General features: G+C 37.8%; 3 protein-coding genes across 6 annotated transcripts; 2 read left to right on the top strand and 1 right to left on the bottom strand.

The window, feature by feature from the left end:
- Nucleotides 1-173: 173 nt before the first annotated feature.
- On the top strand, nucleotides 174-2,548 carry LOC137125608 (cytochrome b-c1 complex subunit Rieske, mitochondrial-like). 2 transcript variants are annotated; one of them, XM_067501350.1, is made up of 2 exons: nucleotides 174-410; nucleotides 1,817-2,548. In XM_067501350.1, the coding sequence occupies exons 1-2, from the start codon at nucleotides 284-286 to the stop codon at nucleotides 2,425-2,427; spliced, it is 738 nt and encodes a 245-aa protein (XP_067357451.1). In that variant the 5' UTR covers nucleotides 174-283; the 3' UTR covers nucleotides 2,428-2,548. The 2 variants fall into 2 exon arrangements, with proteins under 2 accessions (XP_067357451.1, XP_067357452.1); XM_067501351.1 differs by having other exon boundaries at nucleotides 178-398.
- Nucleotides 2,549-4,153: 1,605 nt separating this feature from the next.
- On the bottom strand, nucleotides 4,154-5,828 carry zgc:112052 (protein C19orf12 homolog). 2 transcript variants are annotated; one of them, XM_067501348.1, is made up of 3 exons: nucleotides 5,699-5,828; nucleotides 5,032-5,192; nucleotides 4,154-4,920 (listed from the first exon to the last, which is right to left on the bottom strand). In XM_067501348.1, the coding sequence occupies exons 2-3, from the start codon at nucleotides 5,189-5,191 to the stop codon at nucleotides 4,655-4,657; spliced, it is 426 nt and encodes a 141-aa protein (XP_067357449.1). In that variant the 5' UTR covers nucleotide 5,192; nucleotides 5,699-5,828; the 3' UTR covers nucleotides 4,154-4,654. The 2 variants fall into 2 exon arrangements, with proteins under 2 accessions (XP_067357449.1, XP_067357450.1); XM_067501349.1 differs by lacking the exon at nucleotides 5,699-5,828 and adding an exon at nucleotides 5,384-5,691.
- Nucleotides 5,829-7,077: 1,249 nt separating this feature from the next.
- Nucleotides 7,078-17,580, top strand: uri1 (URI1 prefoldin like chaperone). Of its 2 annotated transcripts, none has more exons than XM_067501347.1 (11): nucleotides 7,078-7,469; nucleotides 8,518-8,552; nucleotides 13,569-13,647; nucleotides 13,849-13,984; nucleotides 15,083-15,174; nucleotides 15,265-15,328; nucleotides 15,447-15,627; nucleotides 15,724-15,961; nucleotides 16,062-16,213; nucleotides 16,314-16,554; nucleotides 17,123-17,580. In XM_067501347.1, the coding sequence occupies exons 1-11, from the start codon at nucleotides 7,398-7,400 to the stop codon at nucleotides 17,144-17,146; spliced, it is 1,314 nt and encodes a 437-aa protein (XP_067357448.1). In that variant the 5' UTR covers nucleotides 7,078-7,397; the 3' UTR covers nucleotides 17,147-17,580. The 2 variants fall into 2 exon arrangements, with proteins under 2 accessions (XP_067357448.1, XP_067357447.1); XM_067501346.1 differs by having other exon boundaries at nucleotides 7,079-7,469; nucleotides 16,798-17,580.
- Nucleotides 17,581-20,628: the final 3,048 nt, after the last annotated feature.

The following is a 20,628-nucleotide window of genomic DNA, read 5'->3' as shown; positions in this document are numbered from 1 at the left end:
TTTATGTACGGTTTCTAGCATTACAAATAAATTATTTGACAAAACTGAATATATATTGTGTGTTTTAGACGTCTGTTAATTATTATTGTCTCTAATCTATGGACAAACTGTATATATTAGAGTGTAATTGCACAGGGGCCTCTAAGACAGGTCTCATCCAATGCGGAACTTTCCAAAGGCGGTGCGGGTTTCTGGTAAAGCAGATCAAAGTGGTGCACGTAAAAAATTTTGTACGTGCAAGGTCGTGTCCCTAGCTGCCGGTTATAGGTTATTACTTTGTGTAATGATGCTGTCCACTGCTGCTCGTTTCGGGCCTCTTTCTTTACACGTACAGGCAACAAAACACACGGTTAAAACCCGGGTGTTCCCTGGAGCTAAGGAGTTGCTGCCTGCTGCTGGTAAGACTGAAGGTTAGCCACACAGTTGGTGCTAAGCTGTGAGACTTAACCATAAAACATGGTTTTCTGACATCTTACTGGTTACTTAAAACTCCCGTTTTAGCCAACAAGTCAATTTTTGGTGTATCTTGATATTTACCCCAAGTTTCCTTTCATATCTGCAAACTTAAGTTGCCTTATTCCTTACGATTTGCTTTGGCTAGCAGCCGAAATCTTCTCTGACAGACAGTCAGACTAACAGGATAAAAATCCAGTGTCTTGACACCAAAACACTACTATTCATTTTTACTTTTAGTTTAGTTGGCTTGAAATTCCTACCGTGCGTTAGATTGAACTGGTTACATTTTTAAAAAACAAGCTGATAGTCCTAAATACAGGTATGTTTATTGAACTTTACAGCTTAAAGAACGAGTCGATTTTGTCAGTTAGTATAATGATTGGTAGCAATTTTTATAACACATTAGTTGTAGAATTCGTTTTATAGGTAAAATGGCAAATACTCGCGGGTTTCAGTTTATAAAACGTCATCACTTGCTTTACAGTTATTTTTCTGATAGCAGATTGAATATGAGTTTTGGACCCCTTGTGAGACAATACAAACACATTGAGGATGTCAGCTTTGGCTTAAGGAGATTTTTTTAGAAAATTATTTTAATTGAGAAAATAATTCAGCAAGACTGTCACTCAAATAATTATCATAATCCTTAATTACTTTAAAGTAGATCTTACCTGATGCGATGTGGGAAAAACATTTATATCCAGACTGGTATGATTTTTGCCATCAAAAATGTTGTGTGTGTATATAATAAATAAAAGTAGTTATTCCCACATCATTTAGGTACATTTTTAGTTTAAATAAAAAATATAATGCCTGCACACAAATTCTAAGACACCAGTTTATGCAAATTCCAATTAAATATAACTCAACTTTGTTTATATAGTGCCAATTCACAAAAAGTAATCTCTAGGCACTTTAAACACTAACTTCAAGACTATACACACATAGAGGAAACCCAACAAATCCCCCTCAAGCAAGCCATAGGCAACAATGGAGAGGAAACAGTCCCTTTAAAGGAGGAACCCTCAAGCAGAACCAGGCTCAGGGTGTGCGGCCAACTACCTTGACCAGTTGGGGTGAGTGGAAAGTGAGAGAAGAGAAAAGAAAAGAGCAACAAGAAGCAAGACATATGCATTGAGTTCCCATATTTCAAAAATGCATTTCAGATGTTGCAGCCATATATATTAGTACTCATGACCAATAAGTGGCCAGACTCTATAATATTGTTCTTCCATAATACATTTATAAATGCTATGAATTCCCAATATTAAGCCATGACAGGTTTGTTTTTAAAGATGTCATATAATTTAAACTCGGCTCTTGTCTTCCTTTTTAAAACTGCATCACATCTTATTTTCAGCTCCTGGAGGAATCCGCCTTGCTCACACAGACATCAAGATTCCTGATTTTACAGATTACCGCCGTCCGGAGGTTATCGATGCAAACAAGTCTTCCCAGGACAGCAGTGAGGCAAGAAGGGCCTTCTCCTACCTTGTTACTGGAGCCACCACTGTAGTGGGTGTCTATGCAGCCAAGACGGCGGTCACCCAATTTGTGTCCTCTATGAGTGCATCTGCTGATGTCTTGGCCCTATCCAAGATTGAGATCAAGCTCAATGACATCCCTGAAGGCAAAAACATGACTTTCAAATGGAGAGGAAAACCTCTATTTGTTCGTCACCGCACAGAGAAGGAAATCGCTACAGAGGAGGCTGTGAATATGGCAGAGCTGCGTGACCCACAGCACGACAAGGATAGAGTGTTGAACCCCAAGTGGGTCATCGTCCTTGGTGTATGCACCCATCTGGGTTGTGTGCCCATCGCCAACGCTGGAGACTTTGGAGGGTACTACTGTCCTTGCCATGGATCCCACTATGATGCTTCAGGGAGAATAAGAAAAGGACCCGCTCCTTCGAACCTGGAGGTTCCCTACTACGAATTCCCTGATAATGACACAGTGATTGTTGGATAATGCTGGAGCTCTGTCTCAGTTCCTCTCTGTAATATATATTTTAACTCTAAGATAGATTTGTGGGGGGAGTGACATAAAAGTATGTATTCATTAATAAAGAGATATTTTAAACTGTATTAAAGTTTTGGGATTTTGTTTAATTAAAAAATTGTCCTGAATCATTTCTAGTAGAATGAGAAGTTACTTTGCCCCCTAAAGATTTATTCATTTATTGTCCAAATCTTAATGCTTTCTCAAACTAAATTTAATTTAAAATACTGCCTGACAGTATAAATGCAGAGTATTTCATTGATATTTCGATTAATTGGGAAAAAGTTTAAATGTCCACTAGTTCTGAAACCATTTCCCTCCAATGGATGTGTGGTATGTACTCATTATACTCTAATACTTATTTTGGCCCCTTGGTGTTTATATTCAATTCTTAGTTTTGTATGATATGTCAGCCATCCTACAGTGGAATAAAAATGATTTTTGCGACACGGTGGAAAATTTACAGTGCATCCAGAAAATAATCACGCTTTTTCCAAATTCATTATTTTCCTCAAAATTCTACAAAAACTCCATAATGACAATGTGAAAAGTTTATTTGAAATCTTTGCAAATTAACTAAATAAATGTAGAAAAAAGACATACAAGTATTCACAGCCTTTGCCTTACCACTCAAAATTAGGCTCTGGTGCATCCTGTTTCCACTCATTTTCCTTGAGATGAACCCAATTAACATCTCTGGAGAGATCTGAAAATGTGCACCGACGCTCCCCATCCAGACTGATAGAACTTGAGAGGTACTGCAAAGAAGAATGAGAGAAACTTCCCAAAAATTGGTCTGCCAAGCTTGCAGCATCATACTTAAAAAGACTTGAGGCTGTAATTTGTGCTAAAAGTGCTTTGGCAAAGTATTAAGCAAAGGCGGTGAATAAACTACATTTCTTTGAAAAACTGAAACTAAAAAACACAATCTCTAAACAAAGAAATTTGATCCCTGAAACTAGACCAGACAATTTGGCGGGGCAGCTGTGTCTCATTTGGTCAAGCACTCATCTGTAAACCAAAGGGTCAGATGTTCAACTACAGGTTCCTACTGGCCACACATCCGAGTTTCCCTGGACATGACCCTGTCCACTCGGTGACAGAGAGATCTGATCTGGGGCAGACCATTAAAAACAAGGTTTTTAAGGGCTATTAGGTGGCTGTTTCATGGTTAAATGTGATATTCTGACACAAACCTTGTGTGATACAGGTGGACAACAGAAGGCCTAGGTACCTGGCATAACATAAAAAAAGACATCACTGAGATCCACAGAATTCAGACTGATTTCCACTGGAACAACTTGATCATGCCCATGTTATTACTTGTTACTTATTACTTAAGAATGTGTACGTCATTTGTTCTCTAGACCTCATTTTCATTTTAATAGAATACATTTTACATTTGATCATTTAGCAGAGGCATTTATCCAAAGTGACTAAAAAGTAAGGTGCAAGGCAGAAAAAATGTAAGTCAAGAAAAAAACATCAAGGCAAAGTGCTGTCAGAAGAAGTGTTTCCGTTTCATGAGATGCAAGTGCAAGAGAGGAGAGGAAATTTGTTTTTCCTTTTTTTACTGGTATGAGAATTACATTTAGGTATCTCTCCAAACTAAGTATTATTGTAGTATGTTTAATATGTTGTAAAGTTAGATCACAGATTCATTTATGCCTAAGGAACAATGTGCTATGTAAAAGGGTGACATCCACACAATTTTATTCATGTTATTTAAAGCAATACAAAGTTGAACCAGAGATGGCAAAACATAAGACTACATATTTCTACACCCAAATTTGTATTTATTTAATTCACATTAAATCAAATATTTCTCATTATACAGTTGGCACTCACTCAGTACACAATCTTTGAAAGCAGACCTATAACTGCAGTCATGCCACTGTGATGTGCAAATGAAGGGTTAACTTTTAAATCCAGACATGATTATTAGAACAATTAAAGGCCTGATAAAGAAATAATTCCTTTAACTTATTCCAAAGTGCACTTTCCATAATAAAATAAAAATGTAAAGCTGTTCAAATTCACAATAAATATACCAAACTCCTATTAGTGTCGCTATTAACGTGACTTTGACTACCTGTGCATTTTGGCAATGTGGTTTCATGATTGACTTTTAAAAACAGGCTCCATCTCGCCACGTACTGAGGCATCTGAGTCAGATTTTCCAGTAATTTCACAGCTTCTAATCCAAATAGTGCACCTCTGCCTGCAACTCCTTGGTGACATACCCAAGAAGAGCAGCAGTGAGCTGCTGCTTCAGAGTAGAGTTTCCCATCACCAGAGCAGTGAGCTGGACTACATCTGTCCACTGAATGTCACCCAGGATGTCCATTAGATCATCATAAAGCTTCTGCTGCTGCTGAAGACTGAGTTCCATAATGACCTGAGGCAGTGGCTTGAACTGTCCACTCGTCAGCCAGCATCCCAAAAGGCCTCCAACAGCGCCACCTACAGGCGATTGGGATTTCAGCCTTATGAAATTATTTTGTCAATCCAGTTTAGTTAAAGAGGGTTTTAAATATATTTAAGGCAGAGGAGAGGTAACATTTTTCCACTTACCAACTGCAATGCCAAGAGGCCCCCCAACCAACCCTCCAGCAAAGGCCAATCCCCCAGCTGCTGCTGCCCCCTTCCCTGAGCCCTTCACTGTAGTCTGGATTTGCTGATTTGCAGATAACTCACAACACAGCTTCATAACATCACCGATTCTATGAGACATACTGTGGAGCAGATTTTTAATTTCAGCAGACATGAAAGAAAATGTAACAAATACAATCTACAAAATCACGATAATGCAATTTACAGGGGAAATAAACGTGGTGCTGCATGTTTATTTCCCTGCATATATTTTATTTACTTTAGACTTGGTTTCATAAGAAATGTCTACTGGTGTTTCGGATTTATTACTAACCATTTTAACTGGTGACCAGGTGTCCAATATATCCGTGCCGGCAGAACTTACGGCTGCTGAAAACAGGTGTCTTCGTTTATGCAGCTATGTTTATTTTTAATTTAATTGCCCAAGCATAGCTATTTATCTTACATTTTGATAAAGTTTTTACGTTGTATATGTCAGCTACTGTTTTAAGGAGCTGGGATACAGCTGACGGTCATCAGTTAAAACGGGTTAACTAACCCAAATAACGGCATGTCATTTCTAAAAATTATTACGCCTCCAAACGCGAGACACACTCTGTAATAGACAAAGAAAACCTCGTTAATATACCTTGTTTTATTAAGAACTCCTCATCGATAGCAATTAATGTACTTATTATATTGGTATATTAATTAGCTTCCCCGCTCCTACCGATTTCTGTACCAGCATGACTATGGCCGCAGTGCTTTATGGGAACATACGTGCTGCCTGCTGCGTTCAATGTACATTCGTCCAATAAGGAATTTTCTAGATTCAACATTTTCTAAATTTGCATGTCTAGTCTTATGATTTTGTTAACAGTATATAACTATCAGATTAGGTAAGTATTATTTTGGTTAAATATTAAATAAGTCTCGCAATCATCTAATTTTGCTAAAAAAAAAGTGATTTACATCTTCTTCAATGAATAAATGAATGAATTAATATTTTAAAATATATATTCATTGAGGGGGTAAAGGGATTTGGGTTTTTATATTGTGAGTAATAACACCTTAACTTTATCATTTAAAGTTACTTGTCTAATATTTCAAATGCTCGTACTAATTAATGTATAAGTGGTGACAAAAGTCGTGTATTTTGGTCAATTAATAGCGAAATGAGGACCTTTTGCTTAGCAAAAACTGCCAGAAAACAAACACACACGCAAACATTTGGCATCTTTAAAGACGGGGATTAGAAAGATTATTTTAATTTTCTGAAACCACTGAAACTATAACTATGTGTGCTTGTGTGTTTTAAATATTATCTGGAAATAGATTATCAAAAGAAACTAAACAAGTTAATAGGTTTACTTCCACAGCTACTTTAGATAAGATAAATCTGTGAAAATACTATCTGCTGATCGACAGAGCAGCATTTACCTCCTTACAGTGCTGTTTACATTTGTGCGTCCACATTTACCCAGAATACACCGGGAGACATATCTGAGTCAAGTTCGCATCGTATGATTATACAACGGAAAAATGAACCATGATGTCTACAAAATAGAAGTGTAAAACGGAATAGAAGGAACACGCTTTCATTAAGTAAAATTACTCATGTTACTTTATACTTCTACTGCAATACACATCAGAGTTTACTTTATTTGGCGACTGGTTACATGGCATATTAACAACGGACACACAATAATATAAGCAAATTTTAAAACAACATCCATTCTTATAGATTAAACTACCTAATAGTGAACTGACCTAGTTTTTGACCACTAAAATAAATGTGGACACCAATAGTACGATTGTAATGCAACACTGATATGTGAATAATAAAGCAATAAAAAAAGCAATGAGCAATTCTGTAGAAGAGTTGTGTTACTTTACAAATTACCAATACTTTTTTTATGTTGAACGTAGTTTGATTATCGTATTTTACGTTAGTGTTCATATTATACTGCGATACTACCATGCAGCTATGTGGGTCTTTTATTTTTCATATTTCGACCGGAAGTCGCGTTGTTTTCTCCTGATGTGTTGAGGTTTTACCGAGGTTCATGGCGCAGCGAGAGTGACGAGGAATATTTGCTAATCTTTTGGATATTAAACCCGTGGATATTTTTGGAAATCATGCAGAAATCCTGAAATGAGAGTGTGAAATGAGATCACTTGCGAAAGTGTGGATAACTATCACCGCCCCTTTGATGAACACAAGCAGAACGGCTCTCAGGAATCGCTGCTGCATTCATAAACACTTCTTTAGGACTCACAACAACCCCTGAGCTTTGTTTTCGGGCTCACACAACGCCTGAGATTCCTGTTGTACACGTGGGTTTGCAATGTCTGGAAGAGGTAAAATTAATGTAGAGCGTCTCGGCGGAGCTGTTAGGCTCCGAGAGGAACACGAGAAGGTAATTTTCCCTGTTGACACCAAATGTTGTGCGGGCTAGTAACTAACGTCTAACGTTAGCCAACACAGTCAGCCACTGCTGGCCACGTGATGGACCAGGGCTTGTCAAATAATTTGACAATTTTGTACCAACTATACTGCATGTCACATGTGTACATATGTTGTTTGAACTCTTTGATTTTATAGAAGCTTCCTCCTTTGCAGCCACACACACGTTGAAGTTCTTTTTTAAATGTTGCATGGCGGAAAGTGTATGCTTTCGTTTCTTTGTGCTTCTCTGCTCCTACTAGCTTTCTCTGTTGGCTTGTCGCATTTTTATTTATTTTTTTGACCTGCAGTCTTTGAGAAAGTGACCTTTTTAAAGTATGTATTAATTGTCAACCCGCTAGCCGGCTGAGGGTGAGTTAACTCTAGCTATTGTACCGTTATTTCATTTTTTATTTATCCTTTTCACATTGCACAGTCCTCAATGTCAAAATGCACCATATCAACATAAATATTCAACCCGGAAGTCCTATAGCATACTGGTTAGGAAGAGTACAGTGTGAGAAGGTTAACTTTTGGATTACTTTGATCAGAGTGGACTTTATTTTACATCTGGTTACTCTCCAAAGCCAGATATTTTATACTACAGACTGCACTAAACTCTGGAAAATATTGGTTTATATTAACTGTATGTGACACTATATCTATCTATCTATATATATATCTATCTATATATCAAACTAAAGGAGTGTTTGTGCATACAGCAAGTCTTGTTCATTTTGATGAAGTTTTGACAGCTGTGTTTCCCTTTCCAGCGTCTCTTATTTTTTCATCTGTTTCCCCTTTGTGTAATGATCCTCAATTTCAGACAAAATGTGTATGCATAGTCTTTGCAGAATCCATCATGTGAAACCAGTAACATAATCGAACATGTTTCTGACTCAGGAATCCGCTGTATATGTATGTATCCTCTGTAACCCCTTTAGGCTGGGAAACCACATGACTGTGTAAATTGCATTTGATTTTCAATGAGGTTCACTTTGAAATTATTTGTCCTAAAACAGGTGGTGAAAGACTGTGAAAGTCGGATTCAGCACTGGTAAGCATCACGAAAGTCATACGTACTATTTTAGCAGCACTGGCATTAATGTGCAACTTGCATTATTCTTAGAATGAACTTGGTGATCGACTGAAAGATGACCGAATTCTTCAGTTTTATACTTCAGCATATAAAAATGAATATATTACGGTAAATCACAGCTAAGCATTTGCAGGGCCAGCAATGCACCTGCTTGCATTTGTATGACCCATATGCACGAAGGCAGCCAATCTGAAAAAACTGATTATTTCTCCCAGAAGCTTCAGTCACAATCTGTTCTCCTTCTTGTCAGTAGAGTTTGTGTGTCCATTCATTTATATATTTTTTTAATAATAACAGCAAATTTGGCTTTCACAATTAATCAAGCATGACTGTGCTGCAATAATGCTTTGCATTTGGAGTGCCAGCTCTGGACAAACTCAACAAATGGAGACACACCCTGACCAATCAGAGGCATTTGTTTCAAGTGTGCCGTACTTAGCCTGCTTATTTATGAATGCCATACACAGCCTTAGTGGAAAAATGGAGCATTTTCAGCAATCAAGCAATCTCATGGTCCCTGAACACTAAGGTTGCAATGGTATGGGAGTTTCAAGATATTATAACTGTCTCAGAAAATATTACGGTTTCCTGGAGTTACAGTATACTGTTGTTATATTAAATAGTAACAACCACAAAAGCAACACCAGCCTGTTAAAGAATGACAGAACACTTTTATACCCAGTCATAGATACGTTAAAAATGATAAGCAAAAGTATGTAAGCACAATTTTACTTTGATTGTTAAGGTGAAACTAACTTTAAATAGTCTTGTATCAAACTGCAGTTAATCATTATTTTTATTATGGATAATAATGGATATGGATTATAATCTGCTAAATATTTTCTCAATTAACTTCATTCGTTGGTTTGCAAAATTCTGAAAATAGAGAGAAATGCCATCACAAGCACCCTTTATTCAAGAAATGCTAATTTACTTTAGGCGAGAGCTTGATCCTGTCTGTACCTTTTTAAAGTTACAGTGTGCAGCGAAAGCTAGCATTAACATGAAACTCTGAATCAATCCTCTCTGCTCTGCCCAGCTCTCCCTGTACCTGATCTGATATCTGCCCTGCCTTTTATGCCCCACCACCATCAACCTCACATGCACAGCCCTTCAGGTAGTCAGAGTTATTCTTCACCATGATACAAATTTGTTGTTTTGAAATCCACCGTATAACTTTGTGACCAAATGCTTAGGCATTAATGTTGACATTTCACACAAGGCTACTAAGAAAACAAGTAAGGTGGAAGGCAAGGCTTACACTTTGAAAGAGTTTAGGGTAGAGGTAATTCAGGAAAAAAAGAGTTCCCTTGGTCATTTGGGAATTTTTAGGTAACAAATCAGGTGAGGCAGTGCTGTGTACTTACACTGTTACAGGAAGTCATGACAATCGGAGTGCATACACAATATCTGGACCCTGAAACTGAAGCAGATAAATGGACAGTAATTTTAAATGTACATGTTGTCATTTGGCAGATACTTTAATCCAAAGCCACTTACAAGTGAGGTACAGGGCAAGCAAAAATCTAATTCAAGGAGAAAGCAATGTACTATAAGTGTTTCTGTGGTATGAGATGCAAGTAGAGGAAAGAATAGATAGGATTTTTATTATATTAAAAATTATAATTTAAGTGTCTATGAAATGCAAAAGAGATCAGTTTTCAACAGTTTTTGGAATATTGGGAGTGAGCCTGCTGAGCTTAGACAGCTCATTCCAGTAGCTCATCGTGGGACCAATGAGCTGAAGTGTTTTGCTTTTTTGGGGGTGATGGGACCACAAAACAGCATTCATTGGCAGAGCGCAGTGGGCAGGAAGGATTGTAGACATCACTGAGGGACTTTGCGTAGGCAGGTGCTGTTGAGTTGACCACTCTGTAGGTAAGAGTCACAGCTTTGAACCTCATGCAGACAGCTTCAGGAAGCCAGTGCAGAGATCTGAAGAGTTGTGTGACATGTCTTTTTTGCCTAATTAAAAAGGAGCCGTTTGATTGAAGGCATTTGTAGCCCTGTCAGCAGGGCATTGCAGTAATCTAGATGAGATATGACCAGCACCTGCATAATGAGTTGGGTTGCATGTTGCGAAAAGAAAAGGTCTAATTTTAAACAGTAATTGTATTATTTTCATCTGTTCTTGCCTTATTGGCACATGCCATGTTTTTATCTGTAAATAAAAAAGCCTTAACAGTACAGTTTGTACAGACCTGCGCAGTCCTGAGAAGAGTTTTAGTCAGGTATTGTCGGCTGTTAGATGCCTTATAGTAGTGGTTCTTCACTACAGCAATGCTTAATTCTGAAAAGACCTCAGTACTTGTACAGCAAGGTGTGTATACAAAAAGTATTTTGTGAATAAAGACTATATGGCATGATGTAAAGTTAGGAATCACCAGATCTGGTGAAAGTACACAACTTCAGTACTCAAGTAAAAGTGCAAGTATTTACCTTAAAAATACTCCACTACGTAGAGAAAGTAAGACAACACTACAAGTAAAAGTAACTACTTGCTCTAAGTGTTACTCTTAAATACAAAGTAATTGCACTCCAGCTAGAAGGTCCCAAGTTCAAATCTAACTAACAGCTGTGTGAAGTTTGCATGTTTTCCCTGTGCATGCATGGGTGCATGCACCGAGTACCCCGGTTTCTTCCCACAGTCCAAAGACATGCATGCTAGATTATTTGGTGAACATAAATTGCCTGTAGTTGTGAATGGTTGTATTTCTGTGTTGGCCCTGACATAAGACTGGTAGCCTTTCCAGGATCTATCATACTTCTCACCCAATGACAGCTGGGATAGGCTCCAGCCCCGTGCCACCCTGAACAGGATGAACTGTTTTAAGATAATGGATAAATGAGTTTGATGCTGTTTATAAAAAAGAGCTCTAAAAGTCTCGTACAAATTAGTTTGACACATCCTCAAAGGTGCAAATGAGGGGAAATGTAGAACAGTTAATTGAATAAAAAGGCTCAAAGATCTTTCTCTATTTCAGTAAAGGTCACCAAAACACAAAGACATCTGATCGTCCGAATCCATCCAAGATTCAAACCGGGGACCTTCAAGCAGTGAGGTGGTGGTGGTGCTTACCACTCCACCACCATGCTTCCCCCAAAGACATCTAGTTTAATACAAAGCATTAATATTCAAAAAGGTATCTGAAGTTATGCCAAGAGATAATGTGTTGGACAAAGCTAATAAAGCTCTGCTAGTTGTGTTAGATTTAAAAAATGCTGCAGAGACTTCCACAAGGGTAGTATTTTTATTGTTTTGAAAGAGATAATGCTTAGTGTAATTTGTTTTTTGGAGACAATAAAGGAGCCTGCTTTTTCTCTTGACACAGTTCCTTTTAAGGTTTTACATTGTTCAGCTATGAATTAATAAAAATGAAAAACAGTAACATCTTCATTATACCCACTCTCCCCTGACGAGGAAATAAGTGCACACACATTGCTCTAACATTTCTCTACCTGTGACTGGGGCGAAAATTATTCTCCAATTTATATGGTTAACATTACATACACTTCTCATACTTAAAACTTATTTTTATTATATTTATTCCATTTTATAATTTTTTATTATTATTTATTATATCTATTCCACATAATAAGCTAAATAGGTTCCTCTAATAGAGTTTATCAAGCCACATAACATTTCAAATGTAATACAATCCTATTGAGTAGACCCGTCTTTTATTATTATTAACAATTGAAATGTCAATTACATGCACTCTATAAATATTGTTTGTTTATTATTTATTTATTTATTTATAATGGACAGTGCACATTAGCCAACATTGATGTTGACAACATCAGTATTAATGTGCTAAATTTAGCCAGTACCCATTTTCCTCCATTGTGCTGACCTAACCTAAATAAATAGTATTAGACAAGTAAGAACACTTCAAACAAGAAATGATTTCAAAACATCAGAGCATTTACTGTTTTAAACTAATTTTCAGCTATGTTTTTAATATGCTGCCTGTTGTGCAGTGCCCTATTTCTGTAGGTACAGTATTCCTAGAGGGTTGCAAAATGAGGATTTAAAATTTTCTTTTTAAACCAACATGCTAACATTTTAATTTAAAAGAAAAATAATTATTTTCCTTTTCCTAGAGTGGTATTGTAGAAGAGTATGTATTTCTTATAAGTACATTTGTCTTTCTAAGATTCTTGATCGTCACGGGCAGAAAAAGAATATTTCAATTCCTCGAATACGTCACTGTATCCTGTTGCATAACTTGAAATAATTAAATTGATTTACTCAAATAAAATTTCACCCCTAGGATGATTATTACATATCTGATTATAACTATTAAAGAAACCAAATCCTTTGAATCTTGCTACAGCACCAAATAGCATTAATCAGTTTGTTTAACTTATTAACTCTCCTAAACAGGTAATTATGTACATTATGTTATTTGACTTTATTTATTTATTTGAAGTTTAAATTAAGACTTATTGTATAATCTCTTCTTATATTTCAACATTCTCTCTATTTTATTCTTGATTATCTCCTTAAACCTTTGTTCCAAATTTGAATTTCAGCAGGGTTCTATAAAATGTTAATCTAAAATATATTTTGCTTTTTCTGAAAGAAATATAATTTTTTAACAGTTACACTGTTCTAAATGAATTTAACATGATATAAAAAGCATTTTTTAATACATTTGTGCATTTTAATGTGAATCCTTCCAGCAATTCAATTTGAAATTACTCTACACTCATGTGTACATGCATGCACACACACACACACACGCACACACACTGCATGCCATGCAAGGTGTTCACCTTAGGGTTCAGTGGCTTACCTAAGGACAATTTGACACGCCAGAAGTGGCCGGGAGTCTAAGCACTGACCCTGCGGTCAGGACTACCTGCCTTTCCATCTGAGCTACAGCCACTTCTATTTTGACTTTTCCCACAATAAGTCAAACAAAAATAAACTGCAGTGGCTAACGTTTCTGTAAATATATGATTTTGCAGGAAGAAGGTGTCAGGTGACTATGAAGCCCTGAACGACCGCCTCAAAACTCTTCCAGATCAACTTTCTTATGACATCATGGTAAGTACTAAGAAACACACACCAGTGCACACATATGCACGCTCGCGCGCACTGCTTTTGCATCGTGGCTTAATTGTAGGATGTGTTTGTGTGAATTTTATTTCATTTCGTTTTTTTTTACTGACTTTACCTTCTTTCATGTCCTAATTGCATTGTCACCTGCTTTCTTTTTTCTGCTCTTACCCACTGTCCTATAAACAGGTGCCATTTGGCCCTCTGGCCTTTATGCCTGGGAAGCTGGTGCACACAAATGAGATCACGGTGTTGCTCGGTGACAACTGGTTTGCTAAGTGCTCTGCCAAGCAGGCACAAAAAATTGTCCATCACAGGATGAAATGTGAGTCTGTTTCTTAAAGGACTTGTTTCCTTTCCTCTCTTAAAACAGATGGCTTTGTTTAATTTTAATGTCATCACTCCACACTTCTGTTCTTCAGCCAGCAGAGGGTGGTGGTGCATCAAGTCTAGATAGCTTGTCTAAACACTGGAGTGACATACCACCACAGGATTTTAGAAGAAACTTTATAACAGTGCTATAAAAATACTGTCATTGTGACAATGATTTTTTTTTTTACATATGCCTTCTTTATTCCACTAAAGGTTAAATGGTTGCGAGCTGCAGGGCATGTATCAGAACTCGTTGGCTGTGCTGCTTTTGCATTTGCACACAACAGCTCACGACTGTCACCGCATCTGTTGTAAATATTGTCGTAGAAATCGCAGTGCAGTGTTGTTGTTTGTTCAAGGGCAAGAAGAAAGAAGTGTTGCTGTATTTCCTGCTTGTTTTCCCTGCTGCTCATACTAGGCCTGAAAATCTCATATCAAGTCAAATGGGCCCAAGTAACAATCTCTGATGTGAACATTATTAGAATGTTTAGTGAAGCAGAAATGTGCTGCTACAGCCCATCCGCTGCCGTCTGTCCCCCCGACCCTCCCCACTAACTCACACACACGCTTTCCCCTTCCCCTCCTATCGCCTGACCCTGCCCACCCCGCTATTACAGAGCTAAGTGCTGTAATACAAACATAGCTGCCTGAAATGTGTCAGACAGCGGCTGAGTTGTCAGGCCTTCTGTGTTTGACCTTTCTTCACTTCCAGTTGATGCACTGACTGGAGGGGCTCCCAATCGCCATGGAAACAAGGGCCTTCTGCTGCTATTAGTAAAAGGGCTTAATTGTTGTGAAGATTTAATGATCCGGAGTAGTATTCAGGGCAGAAGATATTATGAACTGTTTGTGTCATCATTTTTCACAAATTTCCCCCCAACTTGTTTAGAATTTTAACTCTTTCACAGCTGGGTGTCATTGTCATGTTAAATGTTTTTCAGAAACATCTCCTAGCTGGTCGACCTTTTTTTAAACTGTAGGTTTTGTCAGTATGCCTCCAATTGTCTCGCTGCCTTTCGAGGGTTATGCAACTTTTTTTTTTTTTCTGCAGATGTAGAGAGTGAACTTGAAGCTCAATCCAAGACAATGAAAAACTATGAAGCCAGAGTTGGGTTTGCAAAGGATTTGGAAACCATCTCAGCCGTATGTTGCATTATTACAGCTCATCTCACAGATAAGATGTTGAATGAAGCATACTTGGGGACACATGTATTGACTTTGCTTGTTCTTTAGAGTAAAGAGGACTATGTTGACATCAGAGAAGAAGTCGAAAACACTGGCACTGCTGTCACCAAAGGTATTGTTGGTCAGCCTTTGGTCATTTTACTTGCGGTCTTCTGAACACTTTAAACGCAATTCTACACCAGTTTTGGATTACCAGTTATCCTCCTTTCCATTTGGTCTGTTTTTAACAGGAAAACATAGAATAGCCCACAAACCAAATTCTAAGCCCAAGTTGGACGTGGTGTTTGATACACAAAAAGAAGACGAGCAGAATGAAGGAGAGAGCAGAGAAGGCATCATGACTGAGGAGGAGCTGTGGGCTAGATTGGATGAACTTGAGAAACTTGAGGAGCTACAAGATGAGCAGGACAGGTGCATCTACACTTTGAGTGAATACTTCTAGGTTCATACGTTTATTCCTCATTTTGGCAAGAAAATAAAACTCTGCAATTGATTATTTGTCTTTAGATTATCTGATAATGCAGACATGAATGGTGAGGACACATCATCTTCGTCCTCAGAAGAAGAGAAGGACACAGAAGCTCTACCTGCTCTAAACGGATTGAGTGTGAAGCCAAACTGGACTTCCATGCCTCACAGCAAAGAGTCATCCAATGAAGATAGGAAAGAGGAGGAAGACGATGAGGAAGAGGAGGGCAACTCTTTGCCCACCATCTTTTTCACTCATACAGTTGAACCCAAGAAGGTCAGAGCGATTTAAAACGTATATTTTGTCCTATTCTTTTAATTTTAAAGTTTAATTCTGTTTTGTCATTACCCTCTCCTGCCCCTTGTCTTTACTTCAGGTGAGGATAAACACAGGAAAAAACACCACACTGAAGTTCAGTGAAAGGAAAGAGCAGAAGGAACATTCAAAGAGGAAAAAGAAAAACGGCCACACTAATGGACACTCACATCATGAACTTCACAAAATCACAACACCAGCAGACATTTACAGGTAAAAAAAAAAAAATCAAACATCAAGGGCTGGGCCATAAATCAAACTTTATTACTGTTGAGCTACTTTGTGACATTGGCTGATTTGTTATTTTTGTTAGGTTGTTTGTGGATGTGAGGAACGGGGAGCCCATCCCCAGAAAGTCCATCCTGAAGTCAAGGAGCCGAGAGAACAGCGTGTGCAGCGACACGAGCGAAAGCAGCGCGGCTGACTTTGAGGAGCGCCGGATGGTTGGCCGCAGCTTCAGCCACGATGAAGCGACGCACAGTGACACCAGTGATGGCATTACGGAGGAAGACAGTCCCACAGCAGTGCCACTGTATCCCACCAGCCGATTTGAGGTAAAATACACGTTTCTTTATTCTAGTCTTTAAGGGCAATAACTTTGTGAAGGACTCTGCAGTATATACAATACTTTTTACTGTATATATTTGTATAACTACATTTTGAAGCCATTTATAGAAATGACACCTTTAAGTCCAAGATCTCAACATTATAATAAAGCTCCCACAGAAACCTCCTTAAGTTCGTTGTATGACACAAGGAAACAGCATAGGAACGCTCTAATGTCTCTATTTTTACAGGCATTTTCAGGGACAGTAATTGAGAAGGACCCAATGCCTACAACTGTCCCTCATTTGACCATTTCTCCACCGGCTTTGCCAACCATACCAGAGAGAAAACAGGAGGAAGTGGCGCCCGATGTCACCCCACCCGAGCAGGCCCCAAAACGGGTGTCAAAGTTTAAAGCTGCCAGGTTGCAGCAGAAATGACCGTTAATAAGCAAATATTCACATTTCACAGTAACAACTTCTTTTTCTCTTAGCCATTGTGTCCTTTCTTCGACAATGAACTGGACATAGTGCAAACCATCTTACCCTCTCTTTTCTCTCTCTTCTAACCATGCAGGGTTCTGTCATTGAATACGGTTGATGTGTGAGAAGAACAAATCAGTGTAATACTGCATTTAAACATACTCCAAACATTGATAAGTCTTTTTTTCTTATCTGCTTTTACTGTATAAGTGACACTTAACATTAGTCCTTCTTTCTGTGAGGCTTGTTTAAACCAATAGTTGTCTGTCATGTTTTCTTCTATTGATCCAAGCTGTTGCCACTTTAGGGAAGACGTTAGGCTTTGCCACATAGGATGAGTTGCCTTGTTTTGTTTTGAGTTTTTGTTTTGTTTGTTTTTTTCAACTATTGATCCGTAAGCAGAATCAGGTGCCCTCTAGCTCTAATTTCACCTTCTCTTGACCTGCAAAATGAATGTATGTATTCCTTTGTAACAAGCTTTATGTAAAAAAAAATAAAAAAATAATAAATTAACAAAACCTTAAAAAGGAAAATAAATGATTTTGGTTACAAGTCTTCTTTCCACTTCTTATGATGAAAGAAAATATTCTGTTTTAATGTGACTAAGAAACAGTTAGTTTTCTCAAATTGCTTACTACACTGCATAGTAATAGTGTTTAATATGTTTTTGATTCTGATACCTGGTGTTTCAGTCTTTGAACAGCTATCACCAGATACTGACTGAGCTAATATCATCTTCTAAGAATTATTGTTACTTCTAGTGAATTTCCTGTTGTGCATTAAAATTTGAAAAGCTAAATAAAGCACCAACACAAATTACCACCAAACCCTTTAAGGGAGCAATAACACTTCATCTAAGTTGTGAAGCCTACAAAACATGTAATGTCTCATTGTAGTAAACAGTATAGAAAAACCAGCCTTAATGCATTTGAAGGAATTTTCAAGAAAACAACTGTTGACAAATCAAGGTAAGTGTGGGCCCAAGAGCACAGGCCTTTAGCAGCTCTTGTCCAGAAAAAGTCTGGTTTACAGAATAAACTTTGCAATTCTTGGCTGCTGTCAGGAAATGTACATGAAGGAAATTACACACCTGTTGAACTGCACAATGAGTGATATGTGAATGATGGGAAATACCTGTGATCTCTTGAACCCCCATCCCCCATAAAATGCAAAAGGAAACAAGACAAACATAATGAAAAAATCCAGACATAAGAATGTGCAAAGTATTATTATTTTCAGCAAAGAATCCATGGGGATGGGGATGGGGAGGGGGTGGGGGTGGGGCACTGGACCGTATCCCACCAGTCATTGGGCAAGAGATGGGGTACACCCTGTGCAGTTAGCCAGTCTTTCTACAGACAGAACTATCGATCCAATTTGGAGTCACCAGTGTCACCACTTGGACAATGGGAAGAAACCCACACAAACACAGGAGAACATGCAAACTCCTCATAGAAAGGCAACAGCAGGCCGGGGACTGAAACTAGGGGTCTTCTAGCTATCAGTCAGCAGTGCTAACCATTCCAGCACTGTGCTGCCATAATTAACACACTCATCATGACTTAAATCATCTCTCTAAATGTAAATTATCACCTCCAAAACAGCAATCATGTCACACCTTTTGAAAACCGTTTTAACCTGTAATTTCTCCCACCTTTGTTCTTCTCTGCATAAGTTTGTTTTTTGTTGTGTAACTGTTCCTTTTTTTTGTAAAACATGTTTGAGTTCCTTCAAAAGCACTATATTAACAAAATGTATCATCATTATTATTAATGTACATACTAGTGCATGAGCGTAAAAATTGTCATAACCCCGCTTACGACAAATATCTTTGAGTAACATCTGATTGCTGTTAAACTGTGTAACTTGTAACTTTTTCCATCCATCCATGTAACTGCTTATCCTGTGTAGGGTTGCAGAAGCCCATCGCAGTCTATTTTAGGGCCACCATAGAAAGACAGCAATTAACACCAATGGGCAATCACCAATTAATCTAACATCCATGACTTTAGACTGTGGGAGGAAACCAAAGATGCCTGAGAAAACATGCAAAATCCACACAGAAAGGCCACGGTCCACCAGGTATTCAAACCTGCAACTTTCTAGCTGTGAGGCAGTAGCGCTAACCACTCCACCACCGTCCTTCCCTGTTTTAGCCTTAAGTGGAGCTAATTTGATACATGAAGAGTTACCTTATTAAGGTAGACAAAATCACACTGAGTAAAGTCAAATAAAAGTAAAGTAAAATGAAGTTAAAAGTACCATATTTTCTGAAATGTAATACATTTCCTTGTAAAATGTAATGGAGAAGAAGAAAGCCTAAGAAATGGAAATACAACATTACAATATATGCTCCTATATGTTATTTTTTACCATTTGTGAAGAATAAATGGCAGCCAGAGTACATGTAGTAATATATAAAATAAGGAGCAAATAATATTCTTATATTTACTAGTTTGTGTCTTTGTTATACTTGTTGTTATATATATAGTAATAAACTGTAACCAGAAAACATTAATCAGTTTCCAATGAAAATAGCAAGATTTTAAATTCTTACAAAGTCATGTGGGAGTTTATATTGATTTTTTCATAGAGTTGTACGTTCTATTACTCTCTCTTCTGGCCTCTTCGTAAATGTTAGGACTCATCTTTTCCAGCTATGATTAATATATTCAGAGTCAGTAAATGATACATACAAAAATACCTTGGAGGTGACAAAAACACCATGTGAACTGTGTTGTTTTGGGCAGAATCTTGATTTTTAGTTTGAAAATACATTAACAAGACTTTACTTCATCTCTCCTCCAAACAGCTTTAATTAGAGCTGGTGGTTTGTGAGTTGAAAGGCTATCACTCCCCTTTTAGTTAAATGGTGGGAGTGTAGGTCTCCGATAAGAAGCTTTTAAAACAGGTCCTGAGGTGACTCTAACCCCCATCCCCCCACACACCCATTTGTCAGGATTATTTCTTCAATATGAAAATCCAGGTAGCATGAGACAGATTAGGCAATGCTTAACATGCTGGCGTTGTGTTGGTAAGACACTGATCAATGGACTTATGTAGGTTAAGCTGTAAAGGTATATGCTCAAACATAGCAGAATAGGTTTCAGAGAAATCTAGGATACAAACTATGTAATGGGCTACAGCACACACGAGATCTACATTTCAGGGATTAAGAGGGATTTTAAGAGTGTTGCGATGAAGGATTCAAGCAGCTATTGTTTTCCAGACAGGTGCTTGGGTTTCAGAGGGGAAGAGGAAAAGTTGCACTTTGCTCCAAATGTCAGGTGAATGGATTAAACAGCAGTCTTTACATCTACTTTTCTGCAATTTGAACATACTTTAAAGACCCAAATGTCTTGTACCAACATTAGTTGCACTCATGGCCTCTGAGAGGAAGTGTTTATTTGCTCCTTATGCGATTCACTAAAGAAATCCACAAAAAAAAATCTCAAGAAAGACAAAAAAAATAAAACATTCCAGGGGATCCACATTAACTCTTTTATCCTAACAATTCTTAACATCTGTAAAAGTTATTCAGAGTCCAACAAACCATGCATGCAACAAGCATCAAAATAGCATGCAGATGTTTATTTTGCC

This window comes from Channa argus, chromosome 4 (genome assembly GCF_033026475.1).
Source record: "Channa argus isolate prfri chromosome 4, Channa argus male v1.0, whole genome shotgun sequence".
In the NCBI taxonomy this organism is placed as follows: Eukaryota; Metazoa; Chordata; class Actinopteri; order Anabantiformes; family Channidae; genus Channa; species Channa argus.
This window is presented reverse-complemented; position numbering and strand designations above follow the sequence as displayed.